This window comes from Lagenorhynchus albirostris, chromosome 1 (genome assembly GCF_949774975.1).
Source record: "Lagenorhynchus albirostris chromosome 1, mLagAlb1.1, whole genome shotgun sequence".
Lineage (NCBI taxonomy): Eukaryota > Metazoa > Chordata > Mammalia > Artiodactyla > Delphinidae > Lagenorhynchus > Lagenorhynchus albirostris.
Genome location: NC_083095.1, coordinates 128,033,490 through 128,049,200, shown reverse-complemented (window position 1 = coordinate 128,049,200; position 15,711 = coordinate 128,033,490). Strand labels below are relative to the sequence as shown.

Below are 15,711 nucleotides of genomic sequence, written 5' to 3'. Positions count from 1 at the left end.
GAGACGCACACTCGCTCTCCCCCCCCCTTCTCTCAGCTCCCAAATCGAGACCTGCTGCGGGAGCCCCAGTTTATGGGGTCTTAAACCCCCCCTCCACTTTGATTAGCAGCTTCAAAGAGCTCCCTTTAAAGTTTGCCCCCTTCCCCGTCCCCACCTCCTTTTACATTGCCACCCCTCCCCCATCACTCTTTCTAGACTTCTGGACGACAACAGAACACTTAATGCAAGTTTAAAAGTGGGGGGAGGCTGGGGGGAAGCTTCAGGCTTCCTCCTGAACGTGGGCCGTAGAAATTACCTGTTTCAGGCTTGCACAGGAGTCGGAGAACCGTGGAGCTTGGCTTTTTTCCTTTTTCTCTTTTTTTCTTTTCTTTTTTTCTTTTCTTTGGTGTGTGTGTGTGTTTTTACCTTTTATTATTTAAATTGATACGTTTCATTACTAGGGAGAAAAATAAAATATTCCTTTGATACACAAAATCAAATTGATATTTAGCCTCTGCTTACTTTTTTATGCATGGCTCCTTTATACCACATGGTAGTGACAGATTGTTTGAGCTGGAAGGAAAAGCCATTCAAAGCTAATTAAGCAGCCATTCCAAGCACTATTTGCAAGCGGGAGGCTCAGAAGCCTCGGCATTTGTCAGCGCTCCCCCACCCCGCGTGGTTTTGACTGACAGCCTTGGTCTCGGACTGACAGCGCTCGGCAGCTTCACCAATCGGTAACAGAGACTCCCATCAGCCGTCTCTGATTGGCCTTTCGGGCCTTGATCGGGGGAGGGGTCGGCGACCCCCACGTGGGGGCAGGGGCGAGAAAGGGGCGGGGCGGGTGGGAAGCGGGTGCGCCCACCCGTGACGTAGAGGGGAGGGCAGAGAAGGGGGAGGGGGAAAGGAAGCTCCAAAGCGGAGCCATTTTGTGTCTAATGAATGCTGCGGCCAGATGCTCGCATCTGTTGAGCCGGGCTTCTCCTCCCCCGCCCTTCGGTGCGTGCCGCACACGATTTATGTTTTTATTTAGGAAAATAAATAAATGAAGAGAGGAGCACGGTTCGGGGCTGGCGGCCGGAACGGACGCGGGGAGGTTCAACTCCGAGGCGGGTGTTCACGTGTAACTCCCATCGCACCGGCCTCCGAGCGCCCGCTCGCTCTCAGCTCCTCATTAAGATGCAAAAGCGAACTCCAGCTCCTAATGAGGAGAAAATATAGATCCGGGGACCGCCGACGGCCCCGGGGTGCGTGCGGGTTCGCGGAGATGCTGGAGGGGAGGGTCCGGGGGCCCACCTGGGCCCGCCCACCCGGCGGTGCCCGTGGGCTTTGGGACGCTGCCCTTCCAGCTTCCCAGCCTCTCGAGGGCCGCGTCCCCCAGGCCCGTCTGCCCTGACGTAACCCTGAGCACCAGAGGTGGAGGCTATCGCTGTGCGGGCAAACTGGCCCCCGTTGTCGAGCGGCCTGTTTGACCGCGCGGGGAGTCCCGGAGGCGCGGCGGCGGGGTAGGAGAGGAGTGCGCGGGGGCGGATGAGCGTCTTCGCCTCGCGGGGCGTCGAGGCTGGCGGCCGAGACGCCCACAGGCTCGCACACGCGCCGCTCCGCAGGTTTCCGCCGACGCGGTGACACTGCCGAGGGCAGGCTGAGGAAACCGGGTCGGAACTCGGAGCTCCCGGGCCGTGGTGCGGCCAGGCCGCCACCGCATTCCCGACTTCGCTTCCCTGGCCCCGGCTCTCAGTGAGCAGCTGCGGCGAGGGCGTAGCCGTCTCCACCGGGAAGGAGCCCCTTGTGGGGACAGCGTGGACTGAGCAGGGTGTCTGCGGGAGTCGGGCTCTTCCGTCTGCGGTGCCCGCCAAGCTAGAGTTCCTCCGACTTCTCGGGGGCAGCCGCCGCACATCAAAGAGGCTGCTTATTTGGCTTTCTGAAAAGAAGGACAAATGAACAAAGAAGAAAAGCTGGGGGCCGTGGGGTCGGGGGTGGGCCGGAGAAGGCGTAAAGAAAGGGACACCCTCAGTTCCGAGCAAATTTTTTAAGGTGGGGGGCAACTTTGGGACCACCACTTTATCAGTCCGAAATCTTGTGAAAACATTAAAGTGACAAAGTGATTTTGTTTGTTTTATAGTATCTAATTGGGCTGCTTTGCAGACCTAATGGGATTAGAGGGAGGTATCGTTTGCCGCCACTGCAGAATAAACTGATACGTTACTACCAGCCACAGGTTTTGAGGACTGTACAGCTTTTTTTTTCTTTTGTTATTATTCCTCTGTCTTCCCTCTTTCCCCCTCCCGCCAAATAATTATTTGCTAGTAGATCGTGGGAAAAAAAAAAGAGAGGAGGGGAAAAAAACTCTAGCAGCCCAGGACTATAATATATATCTATTTATTATATGTCTTTCGGTTAATTCCTGATCTGAGGAGCGCTGTTTTTCACTCCCATGCGAAAGTCACCAGCGGGTAGGGCCTGATTGCTACTTTTCATGCATAGTTTTAGACACAAGAGGGCATTGTGACGTCGCGCCCAGCGGCGCCCAGTCGCAGGCCGAGTCCGGCAGCCCCACGTGGGGGCCCCGCGCTCCCATTGGCCAGCGCTGGGCGAAGCTGCCACATTATTTTGTTACTTTTCAGTCCCTATTTGGAACTGCTCTCGCGGCAGTTCAGACCTCGTGCTCGTCTCCCTCGCCTGTCTGTGTGTGGTATCCGCAGGTCCGGGGCACTTTTTTTGGTGCGAGTGTGTGTGTGTGTGTGTGTGTGCGTGTGTGTGTGTTTGGGGGGATTGTCGGGGCGCGAGAGGAGAGCCGAGCCGAGGGGAAGGAAGGAAGCCACAGAGCTCCCCGGTCTCGGGCTGCTTCTCCCTTCCAGCGCTCTCCTGCCTGCGCGCTCCGAGGCGGCGGTGGCGGCACCGAGCGCTCCTCGCTGGGGACTCGGCGCTCGAGCAGGGAGCAGCGAGGACCCCTTTGATGCGGCTTCCTGTGCCTGCTGGAGCTAGGATGCCAGGGTGGTTGATTCCCACCTACTGAGCCCGGAGTTTCCTCCTCGGCCCTGGGAAGGGCTTGCAGCGGCGGCGGCAGTAACAGACAGAACAGCAGGCTCTCCTCTCCGAGGGGGGGGGGGTCGAAGCGCCCGCGCCGGGCTCCCGCCCTCACCCTCCGGCACTCCTGCGGCCCCAAGCCGCCACCCCGGTGCCTGCCTCCTTCCTCTTCTCGCCGAGAGCCGCCCCTGGGATCGGACCCGCGCGCCCCGGATGCTGGGGCTGCCCCGGCGCGCCTCCCTCCTGGCGCGACGCGCTGAGTGAACCGGAGGGCGCCCGCGCTTGCCCCAGGAGGGGCCCCCTAACCTCGGGACCCCGCGCCGGACCCGCCGGGTAGACGACGATGTCCGCTCAGCCCCCGGCTTTGACGCGCTCCACGCAGCGGGGGGAAGGCGGCCGGCCACAGCCCGCCGAGCCCTAGGTGCACAAAGCCCGCGCCCGCCGCCCGGCCTCGGCGCCCGCCGACGACTTTGCCGCCTGCTTCGCGGCTCTTTGTCTCCGCTTGGGGCGGGCGCCCGACTCTGGGATTTCGGTGTGAGAGCGGGCTGGGGGGGCCGGGGACGAGCTCTCGGTTTCCCGGCCGCCCCCCGCTCGGGCTTGGCTCCCCCCTCCCCCGCATCTCCCCTGCCCGGGCTCTCAGCGCTTCCACGCTCTCGGAATCACGACCCCTCCCTGCCATGTATCCGCAAGGCAGACATCCGGTGAGTAATTGCAATTCGGTTTATTTAAGCATCTATCATGGGAGGGTAAACGAGGCAGTTTATCTGGCACCTCCATTTTGCTTGTTGCTACCTTTATAGTGTGTGCGTGTGTGCGCGCGCGCGCTCACACAAAGGGGATGGGATGGGGGGGGCGCCGTTACGAGAGGAGGTTAATTCCGCCCTAATGGCGTGGGGGGCTGCCAGTCGTCCTGGGGAACTGTTTTCACGCTGTCCTCCGCCCCCTCGCCTAAGTATCCCAACTCACTCGTTGTGTCTCCCCCGCCCCAGAAGGGAATGGGAGCCCCTTCGTGAAAGGGATGGGAGCCCCGCGGCCAATAGGGAGAGGTTAGCCCCCCGTCCCCCCCCCGCCCCGTCGGGGAGCTGAGAAACTTGCTGGAAAGGTGCTGGGCTGTGAGGGCGGCCCCTATGGTGGGTGGGTGGGGGAGGTGCGGGGGGAGAACGGGGAAAGTCAGTGAGGGGTCTGGGCAGCTTGGAGCCGGGTCTGACGCCCCCGCCCCTCCGCTGTCTTGTCCTCGCCGGCTTCAGGCTCCCCATCAACCCGGGCAGCCGGGATTTAAATTCACGGTGGCTGAGTCTTGTGACAGGATCAAAGACGAATTCCAGTTCCTGCAAGCTCAATATCACAGGTAAGGCCAGTGGGGGCCGCCCCGGGGCTGGCGGGGCGGGGGCGTCTCCGCCGCAGCTCCTGCCACCACCCCTAGGGGACCGAGCGGGCCCCCGACCCCGGGGCGGCGGGGCAGTCCGGGCCTCTTCCTTTTGTTTCCCCTTTCCGAGCGCGGCGCCTTAACCCTTTGCTGCCGGCAGAGCCTCCCGGCTCCCTGCGTCGCCCCCAGGGTGAGGGTTCGGGTCGCGAGCCGGCTCGCTCCGGGTTCTGGGGGTCGCGAGCGAGCGTCGGGGTCCCGCCCCCCCGCGGATCGGATAAGTCCACTCTCTCGGCCGCGGGAAGTTTCAAGTTGTTTCACTCCATCTCCGCGTGTCGGGGACCCAAGCCCCCCTCCCCCGGAGGCTGCGGGATAAGGGGTTCCCCCCGGGGGGAGGGTGTCAGGAAAGTGACAGAGTGGCTCCCAGAGGCCCTTGGGTTGGGGCCTCGGAGGAGGCTGTGCAGGCGCCAAGTCTGAGCCGGCTCCTTCTGCCCTCGCAGCCTCAAAGTGGAATACGACAAGCTGGCGAACGAGAAGACGGAGATGCAGCGCCATTATGTGATGGTGAGAGGCCGGGGCGGCGTGGGCCTGGGGAGCCTGGAGCCGGGTCCCCTGACCGGCCTCCGCCGGGCAGCCCCGGAGCGGGTGTAATCCGAGTGTGCCCTCTGACCCTTCACCAGCCTCCCATAGCCCGGCCACTTGGAGGAGGGTGGGTGAGAGGAGGGGCAGAAAGAGAAACCCAAACCCCAGGCCAAGCACTTGTGCACTTCCTTTGTGCCCCATTAATTTGTGTTTTGAAGGTTTCCCAGAGGGCTGGTTGTCTTATCTTGGCTAGTAAGATAGGATTGGATTAGCCTATGTCAGGGTTGGATAAAAATCTCTCTTAGAGATCTCCTGGGAGTGTTTGAAAACTTCACTGCTCTGCAGCCCTGGGATCTAGCCAGAGTGGGGCGTAAGGCCCCTCCGCCTACCCCCTTTCTCCGGGGGTTTCTGACAGTGGAGGAGCCTTTTACAGGCGTTTGCCTCCACTGTACACTCAGGGATCCCCCAACTGAGAACCTTAAAGGCCCTGGGACAGTGTGTAGACGTCCGCCCTTTTCCCGGTGTCTTTTCCAGCAAGTTTAAATCTTCTGTTGGTGAGGAAGGCACCGGAGGTCCTTAAGTGAGGCTCCCTGCACTGCTTTGCACATAAGAGGCCTTCGACACATTGCTAAATAACTCTCAGAGGACAAGAGGGTCCCAGTGTACACACGATTCCTTGTTGAACGAGAACCTTGTATAAACAGGATATATGGCACAGGCAGGGCTGGTGGGAGGGAGGGCCCCGCTCTTCATAATACTTTGCGTATAGGATGTTCTGTTGCAGTGAGAACAGCACTCATGAGCCGGTCTTCAGCTCTGCAACCCCTTTATAGCCGGCTTTGGGCTTTGACTTAAACTTCTTTAGCAGATGTATCATAAAAGTACCATTTGGCCGAAACCTTCCCCAAAGCTCATTGTGGAACACAAACAGACTTTGGTGTTGTGCATTAACGGCCGTTACTTTTACTTTTAGTACTACGAGATGTCCTATGGATTGAACATTGAAATGCACAAGCAGGTAAGTGCTTTACCGTACATGTCTAGCTTTAAAATTTTTACCTAATCCACAGATGTTTAAAAATGGCTCCTCCTGTTTGAAAATGAGCCTCGTTCTTCTGTTCCTTCTCCTCCTCCTTGAAGAGTGAATGGATCCAGCCCTTGACATGCGGGGTTTGAGGCTTGGCTGATTTCTTGGACACGTTGAGCTTCTAGTGTCCGAGCTTGTGAAGTTTGTCCTGGTGTTGGGTCTTGGTGGAGGAGGAAGGAGCCAAAGGAAACTTGTTCCTTACAAACTCCTGAAACCCAGAGGTAGCTGGCTGCTACCTGTTTTAATGTAAAATTTTCAAGAGGAAAGGCAGGAGAGTTTGTGTGTGTGTGTGTGTGTGTGTGTGTGTGTGTGTACAAAAATATGTTCTGCCTTGATGAGATTAAACTTCAAGAGTCTTAAAAGCCAGGCTGAGCTGTCAAAATTTAAGGGAACAAGCCACCAACTGCTTAAAAATATAAAGCCAGAATGAAATACAGCCCAATGCCTTACGTATATGAGGCAACTTTTTTATCTCCATCTTAATGTGAAGGCGGCCACAGCCTTTCCCATTTTTCGGAGAAGGAAGATGAAGCCGAGAGGTGAAGTAACGAGCCTGGGGCAGCCTCGCCAGGACTTCTGAGATGGCTGGGGGTTGAGCTCAGCTTTGAAATCCTGGTTTGAAGTCAAACCAGTTTAGCTAGTGTGGTAGTGTGCGATGGATATGTAAACTACCCCGTATTGTCACTCTTCTAATAACAGTATACCTCAGACCGGGCGAATACAAACACCTTTATCTTGCTGCATATCAGTAACTCATCCTGGGTGCCGGGCTGGGCTGTGGGAGAGGCCCGTTTGTGTATTTGTTTTCCGAGGAGAGGCCGCCTATAATTTGGCCTGGCCAGTGATTAGCATTGACTTGGCAAGGAGAAATGGCGCAGGCCGGTGGTTCTCTGTAACAATTGGTGTTCTTGAAATCCCAGAAGACTGTTGACTTATTCTAGTCTTCGTTGACCGTGCTTTGAATGGACTTTTCTGCTCTAAATGAACAGTGGTTTACAAGGTTTAAACTTCGCTCTTTAAGGGGGCAGGACCCAGGGCAGGTGAGAAGGGCAGGTGACCTCTGGAATGCTTGTAGATTCCTGTCTGCCCACTCCAGTGGCTTCGCACAGAGTCTTTGGAATCTAGTTTCCTTTCTCCTCCTGGAGGGAACCCCAGTGTTGGGTGAAGGGCAGCCAGAAAGGGACCTGAGTTTGTTGAGGAATCTGGGGAGGCACATGAAGGCTACCAGGTTTTTACTTCTTGACCCACAGGAACTGTAAACAGACACCACTTTGTAAGTAAAGCCGTCTCTCCTCGGGAGTCGGGGCTAGAGACTGCCCAACTTCAGGTGGGACTGACTGGGTCTGACTGGTCCAGTAAGAATGTGTGCAGTGCAACCGGGGTTCCAGGTGTTCAAGGGCCTTGGGCTCTTATGCAGGATGCAACCTCATCCCTTTCTCCACCCCCTCTTTTTTTGTGCTCAGCGCTTGGTATCTTGGGTGTGTTTAAATTGAACAGGGTAATTGCACCCAGGTTTAAAAGTTACAGCAGCCGTTCTTCTAAGAGCTTCGTGGTTAAGGTGTAATATGTCGTTGCACGTCGAGATCTGCATGGGTGGTGTTCCCCGTGTCTGTGAGTGGATGGTTCTTTGGCACAAAGAATCCACCTCGGCTGGTGGAGCGAAGCTGTCCCTGGAGTCCTGGGGACACTCTGAACCCAGGAAGAGTTATTCGCCTTCCTAGCACATTGAGTGGTGGGGTTTGCATAAGGAGCAGCTGTGTGCATCTGGGACTTCTGGCCAGTCCCCAAACCAGGTTCTTAGGGGGAGAATGCCTGAGGTTTGGCGACATGGTCTCATTTAATCCTGTCAGCTGCCAGAGGCAGATAGATGTATTCTTTGCCCTCTTTTTGTAGGCGAGGAAACTGAGGCTTCAGGGAGGCGAGGAGGGCAGACCTAGGACTCAAATCTGGGCCTCTGGCTTTTAAACAGGACTTTACCCTGTTTGCCACTCACCTTTGCCTTCCAGCCTCAGCTCCCACTTGCTTCCCAGCGGGAGTGTTCCGTGCTCTGAGTTCAGTGCCTTTGCCGGTTTTATGGCAATCTCTGAGTTGGGTGCAATCGCCCGGTGGCTGGGTAGGAACAAAGAGGCAAGGAGGTGAAGCAACCCTGCACTGAGAAATGCAGCCCTGACCTCCTGGGGCTGGCCACTCCCTAGGCATGCAAGGGTTCTGCAGAAGAAAACCGGCCACTAATTGTAGTGTGGGTCTTGGGTGCATTTGGCGGATGGTGGTTAGGCCTGAGCAAACAAGTTTATCAGCTGACCTGTTTAGCGGTTGACTGGTGTTTTATCTGCACACACAATCAAGTGACTGGAGTGCTTGAATTATTCATGCAGTGTCCTGCCCTCTAGACTTGACTGTTCGTGTGATTACATCTGCCTGGAACAAACAGGCTGGATTCTTCATCTTGAAGCTGGGGGGGTGGGCGGGGGGGCGGGGACTGTCTGTACTTTTATATAATGGCTGCTCTCCAGAGCTAGCACCTTGGGGAGTGTGGCAGTCCTCAGCCTGCGTGCTCCTGCTCTTCCTCCCTCTCTCTCTCTCTCTCTCTCTCTCTCTCTCTCTCTCTCTCACACACACACACACACACACACACACACACACACCTCTTACCAGCACCCCCACATATTTTCTTTAAAAGCCGCTTGCTGGCTCTATGGGAAACGCCTATTAGTTGGGAACCTCAGGTTCTACCAGATGGGCCTGAGTATTGACAGAGGGCAGCTGATGAGGTGCGTCCAGCCCGTTTTTATTCTACCGAGAGGTTAAACTCACTGTGGCTGGCTCCTTTCCTAGCTGTTTCTCTGTCTCCCTCTCTGTTCTTTTTCCAAGCTGTCAGATCCCAGAGAAGCAGTAAATGGTTTCTCCTCCCCTCCCTCCCTCATTGTGGCAAGGCAGAGGTTACAGCATCATGGGCCTGGCCCGAGATTTCAAGAGGTCACCCACCTCGTCCAAGCCTCTACTTCCAGGCAGGATGTCAAGGGTGATTCAGCAAGGCCGGGGAGGTGATGATGGCTGGCCAGCTCGTCAGTTCCCATCTTGTTCCCGCAGAGGCTGAAGCTCTCGGGTGTCAGCCACAAATCGCCAGCGTAGAAACAAGCCCTCCAGAGCGATCGTAGTGCATTGGGTTTGAGGCACTGGTGCCCTGAGAAGCTGGGGCAGGCCTTCTTTTCACCCCCTGCTGGTGAGCGCTAAGGTTTTGGAAGAGCACCAGAGGCCTTTTGACTTGGGGACAGTGTCATGCCCCCACTTTTCTGTCACTGAGCAACACTTCTTCTAACTTTCTGTTCTAACTGGGAGAGCCCTTCGGCATCTCCTGCAGACCGTTCAAGTCACAGATGAGGAGACTGAGGCCCAGGCAGGGGAGCCGAGGTATCCAGCCCCATGTTAGCAGAGGAACTGCCACTGCCACTTTTCCTCCTGACCCCAGGTCTCTTAGCAAAACTCAAGAAACGAGAGCGCTTATTTACTAACTAATAGCACTCTGTGTCTTTAATTATTGTTGCTTCTTTCTGCGTTATCTCAGGAGGCTAAGGCCACAAACCTGGCAACGCCAAAGTCCCGCATTTCTGGTTCTATAACCATATCAGATGAATCATCTCTGCCCGCCCAGGGTGCTCTTCTGAACCGCTAGCTATTTGCACAACCAGTGATTCAGTGCGCCTAGTAATAAACGCAATGCATAACTAGCAATCCCAGAGGTAAGGGTCACAGGTAAGGTAAAGTGATAAAACCTGTGACTCTTTCATCTAAGGATGGGGGTGGCCATGAACATGGCTGAAGATGGAGATGGGACATCTTCATTTGTCATTGCCCTTCTCTGGGTCCTCACACCTACATAAAAAGGGGCTTGGGCTGGAAGACCTCTAGGGGATAACAGCTTGAAGTTTTGTGGCTGCTGTGAAGGTGTGTGTGGCCAGAGGGGGCCAGCAGGTGGTGAGGTTACCAGAACCCTGCCCAGGAATCGGGTCCGTCTTGGTGAGGAGAAGGTGGAGCACTGAAATTGAAGGGGATGTGGGTCTTCCTACTAGGGCGGTGCCTATTTGTGTGGCATCTGAGTCGAGCTAAGAAAAAAACCTTTGAGTATCATTTATTTTGGTCAGAATGCTGGCATCCGGGAACCGCTCTACGCCCTGATTTCCTTCTGACTTTCTTGCCTTGTCGCTTTTCTCCGGAACAGTCTCTCCTCTAGTCATGCTGGCCTGGGGTGCCTGCCTTGCTCCAGTTTGGGGTCCACCAAGCTCCAAGCTCCCTTCACCCTGTCCTGTCCACCTAGGAGGAGCCTGCCTCCCAGGCCCCCAAGACTGCATCTCACACCAGCCTTCTCGGGACCCCCTCTTCCTTCTTGCTGATGGAGTTGTCAGAGCGAGGGTCTGTGTGCTTTCCTTGCGCTTTTCCTTCTCGCCCATTTGATCACTGAAATGACCTGGGAGATGGGCACATGGTCCCTGTGTTTACCCTCCGATCAAGGAAACTGGTCCTAGATGGGGACCTGGCTCCTTACTGAAGACTCTCCGTGAATCCTGCTGGACCAGGAGCTCCTGGAGGGCACGGAGCTCTTCTTTCTGTCTGTGGCTTCCTCCTTCCCCAGCTCGGACAGGAAGGGTCTAGCCTAGGTCAGAGGCCCTTTGTTTCCTTTTTTGGTGTAGGAGTGAGTCAGCCAAGGGATGAATTCCCTTTTCCTTCCTGCGTGGGGGGAAAATGTTTTTCCATCCCGTTTGTACAAAATCCTGGGATGCCAGGGGCAAAAAGGTGATCAGGCTGGACCTCAGTGTGGTGCCCTGCTGCGATCTGCATGCCGGAGGTCCTCCTACACCCCCATAGCTGGGGGGCAAGTCCCTCTGCTCAGGACTCCTACGTGCACTTAGCACATATTGGGTGCTCAGTGAACACGTTGCTTCTCCTTTGCTCAGAATTACTGGGCAGTCAGAGGGTGTGAGTCGAGATGGGGGTTGTTCGTTGCGGGCTGGCCGCCGGCTCTGCAGGCTTCCTCCTACTGCTTCCTACCGCTCACCATCCAGTTTCTCCATCAGTCAGATGAGGGGGTTGGACTGATCCCCAAAATGATTATTAGGGGCCTGGGGTGTCCCGGGTGTGGTCTGGGGCTTGTTCCACAGACACCCTTCCCTCCACGGGGGAGTCGGGCATCTAAATAAGTCATTGCAATGCAGTGAAGTAAGTACTAACGGAGGAGCCCCCGGGACGGAAGGGCTCATCCTTCCTGGGAAAGGGGAGCCGGGTCAGAGAAGACTACACCGAAGGGCTGTTACTTGAGCCTCGTCTTAAAGGGAGGGCCGCATTCGTTAGGCAGGAGCCGCCAGTGGAGGCTCCTCCGGGGGTGGGAGCAGCAGTGCTTGGAAAGGCAGCCAGGTGTGTCCCGGAAGCCACAAGTCCACAAGTCTTGGGAACGGGGCGGGGAGGGGCGGCTCCACTTGGGACAGGAGGTGAGGTGGTGACATGTTGCAGCAAAGCGATCTCCAAGGCCTCTCTGCTCTCACACTCGCCGCTCCGTGGCTCTTCGGTCCCCAGATGGCTCTCCAGGGCTGGCCCAGGTCCATCTGCCGGGCCGGGCCGGGGGGCCACTTGCTGCAGTCTGTGGCCTGCTTCCCCACCGTCATCTGCTGGTTTGAACTTTACTCCCCAAAGTGGCATTGTCTTCTTGCTCATATTGGTAATTCTGTAATGACTGGTTATGACCCGCCCCCTCCCCCATATTTAATTCTCATCAGCCCAGCTCTCCACTTTGCTATTAATGATAGCAGCCGGCAAAATAGCTTTCAACATGCCATTGACAGTCTGGTTTAAGAGAGCACTTGAAGTAGTGCTAGACAGCTGAAAGCACCCATAATTGTGTACCAGAGTGAGAACTGCGCACTCAAGGGCCTTGTTTTTATATGCTTAAAGGGACAATATCTTGTTTTCAAGATCACAGCCAAGATGCTTTCTCTCCCCTTCTCTCTTTGCTTTTCTCCCTTGGCTTTTGCTTTTCTCTTGCCTTTCAAAAGAAATGTTCCTTCTCAGGTTGAGGCTAAGGGGAAACTTAGGGAAGGGGGGGAATTTCCTGCTGCCCCAGAAGTAAGGTTTGGTGCCGCCCCCGAGGGTCTTCTGGAGGAGATAATGGGGGCGTTGTAGTTCTCCCCAGCAGTGACGTTGAGTTCTTTTGTTTGCTAGGGCTGTTGCGCTGGTGAGCATGCGGGTGGAGCGAGCAGGCTTCCAAACTGTCACCTTGTCACCGTGGATGTGCAGGCAGAGGCCATCTGACGGGGGAGGGGTCAGCCTTTGGGGAGTCAGATCAGGGGCCTCGAAGTCCCTCAAATCAGATTCCAGGAGGCCGTTCTTCTGCAGAGGCTGCAGAATGGGGAGGTCAGGGACTTGCCTTCTTCAGGGGAGGTTCATCCCAGCTTGGGATGAGCCAGGGGACCCATTTACTCAGCCCTGAAGATTCTGCCTGGGAACAAAGACCTCCCTCCCCTTCACCCCAGTGATGTCACGACTTTGAAGGTTCAACAACCTTTTAGGAAGAGGCTCCCTTCGCTTGCTATCACCAGAACTTCCCCTGACCAATTGCGTCCTTTGAAGGGTGAAGGAAGAACCAAGTTCCCAGGAGTGGGGCTGAGATTCCAGGGGAGCCCTTTTGGGGTTGGGTCTGGCTGTGCCCGTTGCCCTGTCCTCTCAGAGGCGCCCCGTTTCATTCACCCGCCACGTGAGTGACGCAGGCGGGATGCTGGGGCAGCTGCCGCCATCTCCAGATAATCCCAGGGGAAAGCCTTCATCAAGGATACAGTGAAAATTTGATCTACCAGATATCGTAGATTATAATAATATAGCCTTTCGTATTTCTGTAGCACTTGATTGTTTGCAGAGCAGATTAGACATTTTCACCTTAGAAACCTAAACTCACAGGCATTTGGCTCCAGGACACACACACACCAGGAGGAAAGCATCAGAGCCTGGCACGAAAGGCCTGGCGTGTGAAGATGACCTGTATACTTAAGGGTGCCACAGGGCTGTGTTCTTTGGTACGCGGGCCTCTCACTGCTGTGGCCTCTCCCGTTCCGGAGCACAGGCTCCGGACGGGCAGGCTCAGTGGCCATGGCTCACGGGCCCAGCCGCTCCGCGGCATGTGGGATCCTCCCGGACCGGGGCACGAACCCGCTGGGACTCTCAACCGCTGCGCCACTAGGGAAGCCCGCAGGGCTGTGTTCTTAAACTGGGGCTGGGTTTAAGAGGGGAGGAGAGCGGTGTGGAGGCTCTGGGCACCCTGAGGGACGAGACCATTCTGCATTCACGGAGGCCCCTGAGCCCGTACCGGGTGCACGGTGTGCATTTTGTTGGGGACTCCGGGACTGTATGTTCCGGTCTGGGGGTCTTCCTGACCCTGGATAGCATCACGGACCTTCTGGGAAGGATACCAGGCTTTCTCAGGTTTCTGAGAGAGACCTGTGGTTGCGAAAGTCGTGCTGGTAGCAAGAAATATGTGTCATAAACCTGTATTATAACGTGTCTTTGATAGGCTTAACCATTTTTTTTTTCCGTCTCACATGACAGGACAGTTGAAGTGTGAGAGGAGAAGGAAGGGAGGGGAGTGATGCACGAGATAGTTGGGGAAAGATGATAAAGCAGAGATATGGGGGGGCGGGATGAGGAATGGGGAAGAACTAGGGAAAGCATGCTGAATTTGGATTCCGGGAGCACCCGAGTAGCAGGAAGCAAGGGTTAATGGCTTGGAGGTAAATTAGTAAACGCTGCCTGTCATTCCTCAGCTATCTACTTGGGCCTGGAGTTCCAAGTGTTGGGGCCTTATCTCATTGCCCTTTTAAATCCTTGATAACCATTGTTCACAGCTCTTCGACTTTTTTTCTTCCCCCTTAATTCCGAATGAGAACTTTTTCTTTCGTTTGTACTGGGAGGGTACATCTTCCCTCAAAGGCGGAAAGAGTTCTTTCCACCAGTCCTGCAACCTGGGGGCAGGGCAGGGGACTCTTCCTGCCTGGTTGGCTGGGGAGGTCTCTGTTTTAGACTCCTACACCACCCAGCCAGGAGGTGAGGACTTTGTGACAAAGGGCCTCTACCCAGTCCCCAGACACTTCTCAGGGGAGAGCCCTCCACAGGTCCGTCCTGCTCCTGGTCTGAAACTGAGCATCCCGGCAGGCACGTGCTTTGTGAACCAGTGGTGAGATCTGCTAGGGCGGAGCGGGGCAGTTTAGTGTGTCTGGGGGGCAAGGGATGGGAGGCAATCCTCCAGCTGAGGTGCAAGCGGGGTACGCGGACTATCAGACTTCCTGCCCGGGAAGAGGTCGGGCAGACTCATGGGCCTGGGAGAAGCTGCCGGTGATACCAAATGGTCTGGAATGAGGGGCTAAAAGCCTGGTGGGAAGAGAGTACCCGTGAGATCGGGCAGATGGAGGTAGGGGGCGGGCCGGGGCTGATCAGTCAGTGGGTGCCTTAGCCTCTCCTTAAACCCTTACTCTGAGAAGAGAAGGGGGCCCTTCCTCAGAGATGCCTTACCCGTGGAGAGTGCTGCGGTCCAGTGCCCATCTTGCTTTGCCTAAGAGCAGAAGTCCTCGGGCAAGACTCCGGAGGAGTTGAGGTTGATGGCCCCATCTCCTAGGACCTCACGCTTTATCCCAGAGAGTCGGTATCCCCATGAAGCCAGCCCGAAACGAGGAGAAGCATTAGAGCCCCCAAAGAGCTGCCCTCCCCCTGCCACAGTTCTCCCACTGTTGGCTTGACGCTGGTCTCTGTCACCTGGCGCTCTGTGTGTGGCACCGGGGAGCCTAGCCTGCAGGAACTCCTGAAGGTGGCGGTGTGGGGTGTGTGCGTGGATGGTCTTCTCTCTTAGCCTTTTCCGGTTTCTCTCTAATCTCTTACCTGGTTCTCACCCCACTTCTCAAGGGATCTCCACCTGGCTCTCCCTCGCTATCCCCCTGACTAGGTCCCTGTCTTAATCCCCCTCTGGTGCTGTAGGAACATTGGGCATTTCCCAGGCCTCCAGGTGGTGGGTCTTTGATAAACCCTTTTTCATGAAGGTGCCAGTGGAATCAGAGTTGGTCTCTCGAAGAAGTCAGTTGGTTCTCGAAGGGGCATCCTGGGAAGTTAGGTTCAGAGCACCAGGAGCTGGGAGATGATGGCCTGTCCTGGTGGCTAGGAGACAGGCTTGGAAGTCATACAAACTTAGTTTTGAGTCCTAGATTAGGATCTACTGGCTGTGTGACTTGGGTCAGGCCATTTCTCTCTGCGAACTTGAATGTGTAATGGGAATGGTGAGAATGCCTACCTGTTAGAGTGGTACTGCCTGAGAGAACCTTCTGCAGTCGTGGAAGTGGCTGTCTCATTGTCCAGTACGGTAGCCACCAGCCACGTGCGGCTGTTGAGCCTTGGAATGTGGCTACTGTGACCGAGGAACTGAGTTTCAAATTGAACTTTAATTAACGTTAGCTAGCCACGCATGGCCGCTGGCTTCATGTATTGGACTGTGCAGTTATAGAGCGTGTTTTGAGGATAATGTGGAATGACGCATGCTAACTGCTTAGCACAGTACCTCCCTTGTGTGTGGGGAGACCTCAGCAGGGGATCCTCACAGCGGGACAGTCCCCGAAGTTGCCAAGGCCTGAGAGAGCGAGGACCAGCTCCT

General features: G+C 55.9%; 1 protein-coding gene across 4 annotated transcripts in view; it reads left to right on the top strand.

Moving 5' to 3' along the window:
- The first annotated feature begins 2,623 nt into the window (after positions 1-2,623).
- The window catches only part of TLE3 (TLE family member 3, transcriptional corepressor), a 47,758-nt gene continuing 34,670 nt past the window's right edge, over positions 2,624-15,711 (top strand). For all 4 annotated transcript variants that reach the window (XM_060153218.1, XM_060153212.1, XM_060153215.1 and 1 more), the window contains exons 1-4: positions 2,624-3,707; positions 4,254-4,354; positions 4,870-4,933; positions 5,925-5,969. In XM_060153218.1, coding sequence (XP_060009201.1) covers positions 3,684-3,707; positions 4,254-4,354; positions 4,870-4,933; positions 5,925-5,969 — 234 coding nt within the window. In that variant the 5' untranslated portion in view covers positions 2,624-3,683. The remainder of the gene's footprint in view (positions 3,708-4,253; positions 4,355-4,869; positions 4,934-5,924; positions 5,970-15,711) is intronic.